At 42.5% G+C, this 12303-nt stretch overlaps 1 protein-coding gene across 1 annotated transcript in view; it reads left to right on the top strand.

The window, feature by feature from the left end:
- The first annotated feature begins 1977 nt into the window (after nucleotides 1–1977).
- PLEKHG7 (pleckstrin homology and RhoGEF domain containing G7) overlaps nucleotides 1978–12303 on the top strand; it is a 51036-nt gene continuing 40710 nt past the window's right edge. The window contains exons 1-2 of the mRNA XM_062202447.1: nucleotides 1978–2781; nucleotides 3497–3519. Of these exons, the coding sequence (XP_062058431.1) occupies nucleotides 1978–2781; nucleotides 3497–3519 (827 nt within the window). The remainder of the gene's footprint in view (nucleotides 2782–3496; nucleotides 3520–12303) is intronic.

Raw genomic sequence — 12303 nt, 5'->3', positions numbered from 1 at the left:
TGACCTAAGAGTTCTGATACAGTTATTATGCAAGAGCATATGCAAACATTCCTTTAGTATTATGCTGCCTAGAATGTGCCCAATGCTATAAAGGAGAAGAATAACAGAATCCCTGGCCTGTGTATTTGTGTGAAAGTAGCTGTAACCCCAGTCCTCAATTCAGCCACCTATATGTTGGGAGAATGAGGAAGTGACCTTTACCATCACTCCCCCACCTCAACCCCATAAAAAGGCACTTCACGCATTCTAGTTCTACATGTAGGGTTCTTTAACATTTGAGTCCTCTACCCAGAATATTAAAAGCAAAGCCAATGCTAAGACATTTGGGTTTCTTTTGTAAATAAGAGTTGAATCGACTTTAGTTTACTTCTAAGTAGCTCCTCCAACATCTCTCCACCCTAAAATCCAATACCAACTTCCTTTATGTGACTTAAAAGCAAATGAGAGGAAAGGAGTAAATATAAGAGGTCCCAAAGTTTCCCGAATCAATGTCATGACATGGTCATGACAATGTCATAACATTGGGCTCCTCCTCTTTGCTGTTGAAAATAAATTGAAGAGCCTATTAATTCTCTTTATACAAAGTCATGGGACTTCTGTGCCAGAGACAGATTATAGGCAAGCACACAAAGCATAATGAGAAGTAATGAATAAAAATTAAGGAGTACCTCAGTGTGGAGCCATTTAGCATGGAAATACATAATCACATGCATAAAAGCCTGTACCAATTATTGTACCCTCTGTAGAGCTACAGTAAACAGAATAATTGTCATTGCATTTCTGCATGGAGCTATGAGTGATAGTCAACATAACGAGGTTAGGGCATAAGGAAAAGATGTACTGATTTTCAGTGTTTTCTATTTTCAAGCTGAAGAAGTAAATAATACACTGTAAAAAAAAGTTCTAGTAAAAATTGTTGTCAAATTATATAGCACTAAAATGGTAAGCTATTAGCTATCTTCAGATTTTGACTACCCAAATGTGTTCATTCTCAAAAGGTTCCAGATTGCTGAGTTTTATTTTAGAATTATAGACTTGCTGAAACTATTGTTGGTGATATCAGAATATGTGGCCAGCTATTATCCATGCCCAATCTGAAACTGCCTTCCACATTGCCCATGGCAAGGGACAATGGTTATGTCATCTGTTCCCCAATTCCATGCCTAGTCTGCGAATAATAAAGCATTGATTTCCGTGCAATAATACATCGATTGTCTTGGAATCCTGTTCTTACTCTATAATTTAAACCTTCAGGGAAGAGGCCTTGTTTTCCTTGTTCTTACAACCCCCAAATAAACCAAAATACCTACCTACCTATCTACATACCTGCCTAAATAGAAGACTCCAAAAAGTTCATGGAAAATGACTATAATGAAAAAACTGTGCAAGAATTTCACATAAAATAAACTGGCCTTTTAATTCCATTTGCAAAACTCACTAAAGTACCCTCCTACATAAATGCAGACTATAAGGAAAATTTAATGTGTACTTGATTTTTTTTGACAGTGAGTTAGAGAGAGAGAGAGAGAGAGAGAGAGAGAGAGAGAGAGAGAGAATATCGTCCATTTCACTCCCCATATGCCCACAACAGCCAGGGCTAGGCCAAGTTGAAGCCAGGAGACAGGAACTCTATTCAGGTCTCTTACATGAGTGGCTGGGATACAAGTTCTTGTGCCATCACCTGCTGCCTCCCAGGGTGTGCGTCAGCAGGAAGTTGAGTTAGAAGTAGAAGACAGACTCCATTCTAGGCACTCTGGTATAGAATGTAGATATCCCAAGGGGCAGTTTAAGTCACTGTGCCATTGTTCCTCCCTCCATTTCTCCCTCCCTCCCTGCGTGTGTGTATATGTGTGTCTGTTTCTTTCTCTGCCTTTCAAATAAAAACTAAACTTCATAATAAACAATGAACAAATTTCAGCGTACTATTTAGATGGAAAGGCTAAAGTCACATATGATAATTATCTCCAAAGCATAGTAATGCAAGGGATGCTAAAGCATACTGGGCTCTATCCATCTCCTGTGAGGAACTGGGAGTTTGTGAAATTCAGGAATCTTTTCTCACCTCAGTTTCCCTCATTTGCTCCAGAGCCCACAGCCTGTTCCTCCTCAGTAAAGATGCAGCAACTCACTTGTAATTCTCCTCCGGAAAAGGACGAAGAAACGCCAGAGGGAGAGTGGCCCTCGAATGTGAAAACTGAGCACACCCAGCATGAGCCCGAGAACAGCAACTCGGACTGTGTCCCCTGGAAGCTTCCAGCACTGAGTTCTCCTAGCTTCGTGAGGAAAGCAGAACCATCCTGCCCAGAAATGCAGCCACAACCCATGGAGGCCTCTCCTCAGCACCCCTTGAGGAGCCTGTCAAAACAGCACTGTGAGAGCCAGGGGAATCTTCTCCAGTTTGACCGGCAAGCCCTGGGCCGCATTTCTACCTCTCCCACTTTGAGGAGGTTGAGGGGCAGTGGCTGGGGGACCCTGGGCTCACTGCTGCAGCGAGATGCCTTAGACATACGCACCTGGGGAAGCCACAGGGAGCCTGCAGACTCCCCAGACTACCTTTCTAAGAGTCTATCTGGAAATCCAAAGCCCAGCCCAAGGTTGCTTTCCACCCCTGAGAGCACCCTCAGCACTGCTGACTCCATCAAGCCCCAAGCCAAGCCCTCTGAGGAGTGTGTCCTGCCCATGCTTCAGACCATCAGTGAGCGGCCGCTTCTCCAGGCTTCTCTCCAAGGGCAAGAAGACCACTCACTGCTCAGCCTCACCCCACTGCACCCAAGTCCTCAGGTAATACAGGTGATGCCATAGTTGAGTATACAGGGTGGAATTGGGACAGGGTTTAGTGTGTGTGAGTCTTGCTGGAAGCTCCATGACATCTCCTCATGGAGTTAAGCATTTGTGTGTTCATCATGGTGGCTCCTTCTTCCTAGTCCCAGATGAGATGTGATGCATAATGGGAAAATGGGCATACCAGTTTGAGAGGCAAGGGGATGGAGTTACAGTGCAGGGCAGCAGATACGGAAGTTCTGGAAACATCTCCCAGCTCAGTTATTCTTATCTAACCTCCTACTTAGTTACCCACATTGCTATGAAGAGAGACAGCACAGAAAGTCACAGTTGGAAGGACACACCTGTTAGGAACAATGGCTCTCAAGTAAAAAGAGTGCAGTAATTGGGGGAAGAAGAAATATGGGTGTCTAGGTCACCTCTTCCTCTATCCTAAAAGCCTTTTTTAAGAAAAATACTAACAGGCTGCAGTTGGCCTGTCAGAATTTGGACAGTAGCAGCGGCCCTCTTGCAAGTGCACATCATTTGAAGACAATCTGATGCAGCTGCCTTAAAAAAGAGGGAAGGAAATTATTTATATTTCTATACCTCCCTCAAAAACACCCTGCAAAACATTCTAGCTGGGATAGCTCATTTTTTTCTTCTTTCAAAATGTTTTTGTTGGAATTTGGATGATTCAAGTAAAACCAAAACATATTTTTAAAATTTATTTCAGGGAGAAAAAAAGCATCAATCCAGGTATGTATGCATTTTTTTTTTCCAGTGCTATGACATCTGTTGACTGTTCATTTCACAACTCTATTTCTGATTTGATGGTACCTGCTGGTGTATTGATCAACACATTTGTTGTTGTTGTTGTTGTTGTTGTTGTTGTTTTGACAGGCAGAGTGGACAGTGAGAGAGAGAGAGAGACAGAGAGAAAGGTCTTCCTTTGCCGTTGGTTCACCCTCTAATGGCCGCCGCGGTAGCGCGCTGCGGCCGGCGCACCGCGCTGTTCCGATGGCAGGAGCCAGGTGCTTATCCTGGTCTCCCATGGGGTGCAGGGCCCAAACACTTGGGGTTTTACTACACCCAAGTCCCTCTTCATGTTTATGGGTATAAGAGTCTTCACTTTAAGAGTGTCCTTTAAGCGCATAGCTGTGGCTTTTGGGAACTGTGTATGTCAACCCCTGCAGTCCTGGTTTTCCCTTTGAATTGTCAATGCCTTGGCCCTGTGGCTTAATTAATATCCACTACATAATAGGTTTTGTCTGATAGAGAAAATGGAAAAACCAAAAACATTCAACATTCAACAGCTTTTCAAGAGAAGTTCAGAGAACAAGGATAAAAGGGACAAGACATCCTATTTAAATCTAGGATGACCTTTGACATGTCTGCATGACAGATTCTGTCCTTATCTAGAATGCAAGCAGATTCTGTCACTTCCAAAACCAGCTCTGAACTTGCACCACTGCCCCCCACATCTGCCATCTCTCCCAGGGATGAAGAGTTTCTGTGGCAGCAAAGGAAAAATCCATGCCTAATTGTGGGACTGCCAGGAAAGCTCTCATTCTGTTTGAAAACTCAGAGGCGTCCTTAGGTGAAATAGCCGTTGTTTTATTACTGGCCCTCACTCCTCAAGCAGCAGTTTGTTGTTCTTGCAGTAAGGAAAATACCATCTCTGCAGTCTTTGTTTACATCAACCATAACTGATCTAAGTGTGTGAGCAAAGGTAGAATACACTCAGGGCCGGCACTGCGGCTCACTAGGCTAATCCTCTGCCTGTGGCGCCGGCACCCTGGGTTCTAGTCCCAGTCAGGGCACCAGATTCTGTCCTGGTTGCTCCTCTTTCAGTCCAGCTCTCTGATGTGGTCAGGGAGTGCAGTGGAGGATGGCCCAGGTCCTTGGGCCCTGCACCCGCATGGGAGACCAGGAGCACCTGGCTCCTGGCTTCGGACTGGCGCAGTACACCGGCTGCAGTGGCCATTGGGGGGGTGAACCAATGGAAAAGGAAGACCTTTCTCTCTGTCTCTCTCTCTCATTGTCCACTCTGTCAAAAAAAAAAAAAAAAAAAGAATACAGTCACAAAACCACAGGAAAATGCAAATTATTCGTTAGTGTACCAGTTGGCTGTTGCTACATAACAAGCCACCCCATTACACTTAAACCAACAGCTAGTTCAATGTTTCTTATAAACCTACATATCTGCTGGGAGTCAACTGGTCATGAGTGGGTGGTTGTGAGTGGGTGGTTGTGTCCTCCATGTCTCTCATCCTTTTCACAGGGTCATAGGGCTCCTAGGCATGTTCTTCTTAAGGTCAAAGGAGAGGACAAAGAAGACAAATGGAAACACATCTTAAAGACCATGCTCTGTATCTTGTCTAATTTGACTGGCCAAAGCAGGCCAACTGGTTGAACCCTGGGTTAGGGAATTATATGTCACCATCAGTGAGAAAGCACTGAAGTATTATACAACAAAGGGAATGGATCAAAGAACGGGTGAAGAGGTCATTGGCACAGTATCTTCCATGGATGCAAAAGACAAGAATGCTCTCAGATCAGGTGTGTCAAAGTGAAAAAGACAGTGGTCTCAGAGAAAGATGATGATGTTGATTAGAGTCACTTCATGCAGGGACTAAAAGTATGTTTAGGAATTTTGTTCTTTACCCTAAGAACAATATGAAACTATTGAAGAATTCATATTATCATGTGTAGATGTGGGATTGAGATGAGAGTGAACTTGAGCAGAAGAATTAGAATGTTCAGATGAGAAGTTGAAAGGTTAGGCTATGATTAGGGCAGTGGAATTAGAACTATTTCAGTGCAAGAGAAACTTAGGAAATAAAATCACTTGGACATTATGAAGAGTAGACCATCAGGGGTAAGGGAAAGAAAGTTGATGAGAACAATCACCAACGTTTTGGCTTACAGAACAGAGTGACCAGTGTTTATTCACTGACCTAGATATATCTGAGGGGAAAAAAAAATATGTGAGTGGAAAGTAGGTCTTGACCTCAGATTTGAATATGCATAATTTTTCTATGTGCAGCATTTCCCTCACACTGATTTTCCAAGAATATTTGGAAGACTGCTCATATGCATGAATTTCAAGATGTTTCCACCATATTAATGTATCTTTTTAAATTAGTTTATTTATAGACTTTATTTGAATAGTACAGAGTGCTCTCATCCACTGGTTCACTCCCCAAATGATTGCAACAACCTGAGCTGGGCCAAGCCAAAGCCAAGAGCCTGGAACCCAAATTGGAACTGAAAGCTGAGCTGGACTCAAACCCAGACACTCTATATTGGATGCAGGCATGCCAAGCAGCAGTTTAACCATTTCACCAAATGTCTACCTTCCAACTTATTTTTTAATTCCATTTTCCATGAACATTTTGAAGTACTCTCATCTTTCCATGTAGAACAAGTCCATTCCTCCTTTTTGGTTTTTTTGTGCCTTGTAAATGCTTCCATCATAGTATCTAAACACTGTATTACATTTCTTTCACATTCATCTGCTCCCAAAATTCACACCCTTCCTGAAGGGGTGGGCATGTGGCACAGTAGTGGAATCATTGCTTGCAACACTGACATCCATATCAAAGTGCGTGGTTCTGTTGTGGTGGGAGCAGGGGACAAGGGGTTCAGGTTCTGTCTCTCACATGACAAGAATTTGAGAATGAGGCATAGATAAAAGTTAGCAGAGGAGCCGGCGCTGTGACATAGTAGCTAAGCTTCCGCCTGCAGCAGCAGCAGCCCCTATTGCTGTCGGTTTGTGTCCTGGCAGCTCCTCTTCCTATCCAGCTCTCTAAGAAAGAAGTGGAAGATGGCCAAAATGCTTGGGCCCCTGCATCTGCGTGGGAGACCCTGAAGAAGCTCCTGGCTCTAGGTTTCAGACTGACCCAGCTACATCCATTGTGGTCATTTGGGGAGTGAACCAGAGGATCAAAGACCTTTCTCTCTGTCCCCCTTCTCTCTATAATACTATATCTCACATAAATAAATATTTTTTAAAAAAAAGTTAGCAGAGGAACAGAATTATCACAAAGCAAAAGACACACTCCAGAGGGAATGCAGGCACGCTCCAGGTGCATATCCTGACTTTAAGTGATATGGATGCAGAGGTGGTAGTACTTTCAGAGGAGCTCTCCAGGAAAGAAAGGGATTTCCAGTAATTTGGCAACACCCCAGTTTCCAACCGTGTTAGCAGTCTTAGAAGTTTCATGGCATCAGATGAATGATGGGAATGGGACTGTCAGCCATGGAAGTTTATCATGATACTATTATAGGTTACCACAGGACACCATCACCAGCCATGTTGGATATTGGATATTTTCAGTTGGTTCTGGATAGTGGCTTTACTACAATAGCAATTTCAGATTGCTGACCATGAGGGGTTTTAGAGGCAGCTCTAGGAGAGAGTGTGGTGGCATGTCCTCTGGCTCTTTGATCTCTTACTGTATTCTTACCTATAACAGTTCAAGTCCCAGCTACTGGCTTCTAGTTCAGTTTCCTGTTAATGGGCACCCTGGGAGGCAGCAGGTGATGACCCAAGTACTTAAGTACCCAAGTACTGCCTCCCATGTGGAGATGTAGACTGAGTTCAAAGCTCCTGGCATCAACCTGGTTCAGTCCTGGCTGTTGCAAACATTTGGGAAGTGAACCTACAGATGAAAGACATCTTTCTTTCTTCTCTTTCTCTCTGTGTTTAGGATAAAATGAAAGTCAAGAAAATATTCCTGGAAATAGCACTTCCTGTTTACTTCTGAACTTCCAGTACCCAGCATCTCCACCTCCAAAAATATTTATTAAAGGAAAAGATGGGTGAAGGAAGGAAGAAGGCTGGCAGAGTGCTTGGATTACAATGTCTCTTATCTATCTCCAGAGTATTTGTATTTAGACAAAAGAAATGGATTAAGGCCAAGCCAAGAAGCTATGCTGATGGGATTTTAATGAATAGGAAGCAAGTGAGGGAGATTCTGACTATGGAGACACCTTCCCGGCACCCGTTACATTCTATATTCACAGAAAGACATCTGTCTCACCTAATTTTCAAGTCAGCCCTGAAGCTGAGAAGGGAAATGTACATACTACATTTCTATGAGTATAAAGGCTAATCCTCCAGTGCTCAAAAGGAAATAGGAAAAATTCTAAATATATCCAAATTAGCAAATGGGGCAACCTTAGCATGAAAAAGAAATCACAAGGTATTTGAAACTCTACCTTGAGGAATAAACCAGAAAAAATATTGAACACCAATAAAATTTACCCCAATGTCAGGTTCATTTGGGACTCCCTCTGGGCAACAGTACAATGTGGAGTTAAGCTCCTAGAGTCAAACTTTCAGAGTTGAAATCCTACCTCACTTCTCTCTGGCTATACGATCTTGAGTAACTTCCTTAGCAGCTCAAAACTTCATCCATGAAGTGAAGATAAAAATAGCTTCTATCTCATAAACCTTTGAACTGGTTAAATAATAACTCAAATGGTAACTAATGTTATTTTTTATAGATACCACTTAGCACTTTCCATGTTCAAGTCACTGACCTATTTTAAAATATTCTTGGGACAGGCCAAGTGCAGTGGTTAAAGCTACTGCTGGGGATGCCCACATCTCATATTGAATGAGTGCCTGGATTCAAGTCCTAGCTCTGTATTCAATTCCATCTTTCTGTTAATGCCCACCCTGGGAGGCAGCAGATAATTATTTTGGGGAAGTGGGGTGTTAATGCTTACCCCAGGCCCTTGTCATGCACAAAAATGGGGAGTCTAGGTGGTGGCATATACAAAGTAACTTTTATTCAAACAGTGAAGAAGGGAACACATACACATATGAATGTGGGTTGCCCCACACAGAGATATCCATTGTGAGTGCTCAATGGGCCCAGAAGAGAATGGGGAGGGGCATAGCACTCCAGCACCTCCTCCATTCCTGATCTCTGGTGGAAGATAGAGCTCCCCCTAGTTGCTGGCCTCTTTTATAAGGTCAGAGCAGGGTACCTCTGCAGGATTAAAGCCAGCTGAGAGTTTTATGACACTTTCACAAAATTCCATGTGGAGCTTAATCTCCATATATCCATGGTGTATTCCCCCGAGATCCCAGATGAAACAGACATCAGGGGTGGGCGCATTTTCATTGACAAGTCAGAGAATAAAATTACATGTGGGGTGGGGGTTTGTAGCTTACAGCTCCACTTTGTTAACTAGCTACCTGCTTATCTTATATCATAATGGCTGAAATACTTGGGTCCCTGCGACCCTCATGGGAGACCCAGATCAAGTTCCAGGATCACAGCTTCAGCCTGGCCCAGCTCAGGCTATTGCAGGCATATGGAGAGTGAGTCAGTGGATGGAATATCTCCATGTCAGTATCTCTGTCAGCCTTTCAAGTAAATAAAAATAGCTAAAAAAAATAAAAAAGTATAAATATTCTAACTCCAGAGTAAGATAACTGATCACAGAGTTCAGCTGATATATCTGAAGTATCCTCCACAGACTTTTATTGAAACCTTATTATATCCCTAGCACTGTCTGTAAACTCTGAGACAACACTGGAGAGGGAGAAGACTCTGCTCAGCTATCTCAGAGCATTGAGGCTTGTTGGGAAGGTATGAACTAGAGACTGGAGTGATACTCATTACTCAACAGAGAAGACGGCAGCCTCAGGGGAACCTCCCGGATCCGGCATGGCAGAACAAAAGCCACATGCTGTTCTAACACCACAATCAGCTTCTCTAGTAGGAGTGTTGTTCACTACTCTAAACCCAATGCCTGAGATACTGATTGACTCCTACAGGAGCTCAATAACTGTTTAAGGAAGGAAAAAGAAAGTGTGTTGGTCAGTTAGATTTGGACATTCCCTAAAGGGGAAACTGTGAGGTCCTCTTTGTGTACTGTAAATTTTTCTCTTCCAGGTACTTGTCTCTCTACAGCTCCTTTCAGCATCCCTTGCCCTCTTTATTATTTTGTGCATGTTTCTTGAATGTACGTTGGGTTTCTAGGGATTTATTAAGTGGTTATTGCTTGATCCTACTAGGTAATTTTTTTTCATATTTACTTGAAAGGTAGAGTGACAAAAAGAGAGAAAGGGAAAAACACAGAGTAAAAGATCTTCCATCTCCTGGTTCACTCAACTGGCCACAAATGACAGGTCTGGGCCATGCTGAAGTCAGGAGCAAGGAACTCCACCCTGGCCTAAGTACTTGGGCCATCTTTTGCTACCTTCACAGGCACATTAGCAGGAAGGTGTATCAGAACAGGAGTAGCCAAAGCTTAAGCAAGCACTCCCATGTGGGAAGCCAGCATCACAAGCAGTGGATTAATCCACTGCACCACAACAACCCAGTGAGAGTGTTTTGGCTCTTGTCCAGAAAAAGACAGTAGTAGCCTAGAAAAGTAAGAATTCTAGGCAGGTAGCAGCAGCTAGCCTGGTGATGTGAACACATGTGTGTTCAATGAATATACTGATGAGTCCAAAAAGTCACAGCACAGGGTGTTGCCCATACACTGAGACTCCTCGGCAGGGTAGGGAGGGAAGTATCTCTGTTCTGTATTCAAATTGATGTATCAGGGGCGAGTTTTCATTTTTTCATTCCACATTAATGAAATAGTCACCAGGTACCAGGTTATGGGTGGTAAACTACACCAGAGTTCCTCATCTGTGTTGCCTTCTTGCTTGGATTTCCAGCAAATGGGACATTTTGTTAAGAGTGTTGAACTGGGAACTACAGCCAAACATACAAAGATATGTTCCCAATCTTCTGGGTTCCTGATGGAAAAATATGTCCCAAATTTAACCAAGAGGCTACAATTTAATAAATTGGTCAGTAACTTGCCATTTCTCTGTTGATTATTTTACAAGGTAATAAAGTATTACCGATCCTTAATTTGTTTTTCCTGTGTAATGAACCCATAGTTATAAGCAAGAATTCCAGGACCAGCACTGTGGTAGCGGTAACGCCACTGCCTGCAGTGCCAGCATCCCATATGGGTACCTCATGTGCCGGCTGCTCCACTTCTGATCTAGCTCCCTGCTAATGCACTTGGGAAAGCAGAAGTAGGCCCAAGTGCTTGGGCCCCTGTACCCACATGGGGAACCTGGATGAAATCCCTGGCTCCTGGCTTCAGCCCAGCCCAGCCCTGGCCACTGTGGCCATTTGGGGAGTGAATCAGTGGATGGAAGATCTCTTTCTCCCTCTCTCTGCCTCTGCCTCTCCATCTCTGTAACTCTTTCAAATAAATAAAATTAAAAAAAAAAAAGATTTCCAAAATGTGCTATATGAGGGAGCTTTAAAAAGTTCATAGAAAAAGTGTATTATAAAAAAACTATGCATGGATTTCAAACATTTTTGCTCTGAGATAAATTTATCTTTTAATTCCATTTTCTATGAACTTTGTAAAGTACCTTCATATTTCTTTCATAGGTTAAAACACTACGATGTTTGAATTCCTATCTCTTCTACTTACACAATTAGTAAAAAGCAACCTGTTTGGCAAAGGACTTAAATAGACATTTTCTGAAAGAGGAAATCAAAATGGCTGACACACACATGAAAAATGTTCAGGAGCACTAGCCGTTAGGGAAATGCAAATCAAAACCACAATGAGGTTTCACCTCACCCCAGTTAGAATGGCTTTCATACATAAATCAACAAACAATAAATGCTGGCAAGGATGTGGGCAAAAAGGTACCCTAATCCACTGTTGGTGGCATTGTAGACTGATAAAGACACTTTGGAGGACAGTATGGAGATACCTCAGAAATCTGAATACAGATCTACCATATGACCCAGTCACCCCACTCCTTGGAATTTACCCAAGGGGAATGAAATCAGTATATAAAAGAGTTATCTGAACCCCTATGTTCATTGCAGTTCAATTCACAATAGCTAAGACATGGAATCATCCTAAATGCCAATCTACTGAAGACTGGATAAAGAAATTATGAGATAGGTACTCTGGAATACTTCACAGCAATAAAAACAAAATGAAGCCCAGCCTTTTGCAACAAAATGGATTAATCTGGAAAACATCATACTTAGTGAAATAAGCCAGTCCCAAAGGAACAAATAACATATGTTCTCCCTGATTTGTGATAACTAATAGAGCACATTAAAAGAAATCTGTAGAAGTGAAATTGACACTTTTGAGAAGTAATGACTTGAACAGCCTTTGTCTTGACTGTTGAACAGTTTTTTGTTCGTTTGTTTTTTCCTTAGTGGAGAATGGGACTGGGAATGGGAGAGGGAGGAAGAGGTGGGGTAAAGTAGGGGTGGGAGGGTGGGTATCGCAGAATCACTATAATCCTCAAGTTGTACTTATGAAATCTGTACTTATTAAATAAAAGGTTTCTTTGGGGAGAAAAAAAAGCAACCAGTTGAAAAAAGACTATATGTGCTTTTACTGTCAGACAAGGACTATTGTTTCTAAGGAATAGGACCTAATAAGAAACCATTGCACAAAATTTATAGCAAAGGAAAAAATAAGGTTGTGCCTTACCCAAACTGTAGTGCTTTCAATGAGAATTTCATTCCATTAAGA

Source organism: Lepus europaeus, chromosome 10 (assembly GCF_033115175.1).
Source record: "Lepus europaeus isolate LE1 chromosome 10, mLepTim1.pri, whole genome shotgun sequence".
NCBI lineage: Eukaryota > Metazoa > Chordata > Mammalia > Lagomorpha > Leporidae > Lepus > Lepus europaeus.
This window is presented reverse-complemented; position numbering and strand designations above follow the sequence as displayed.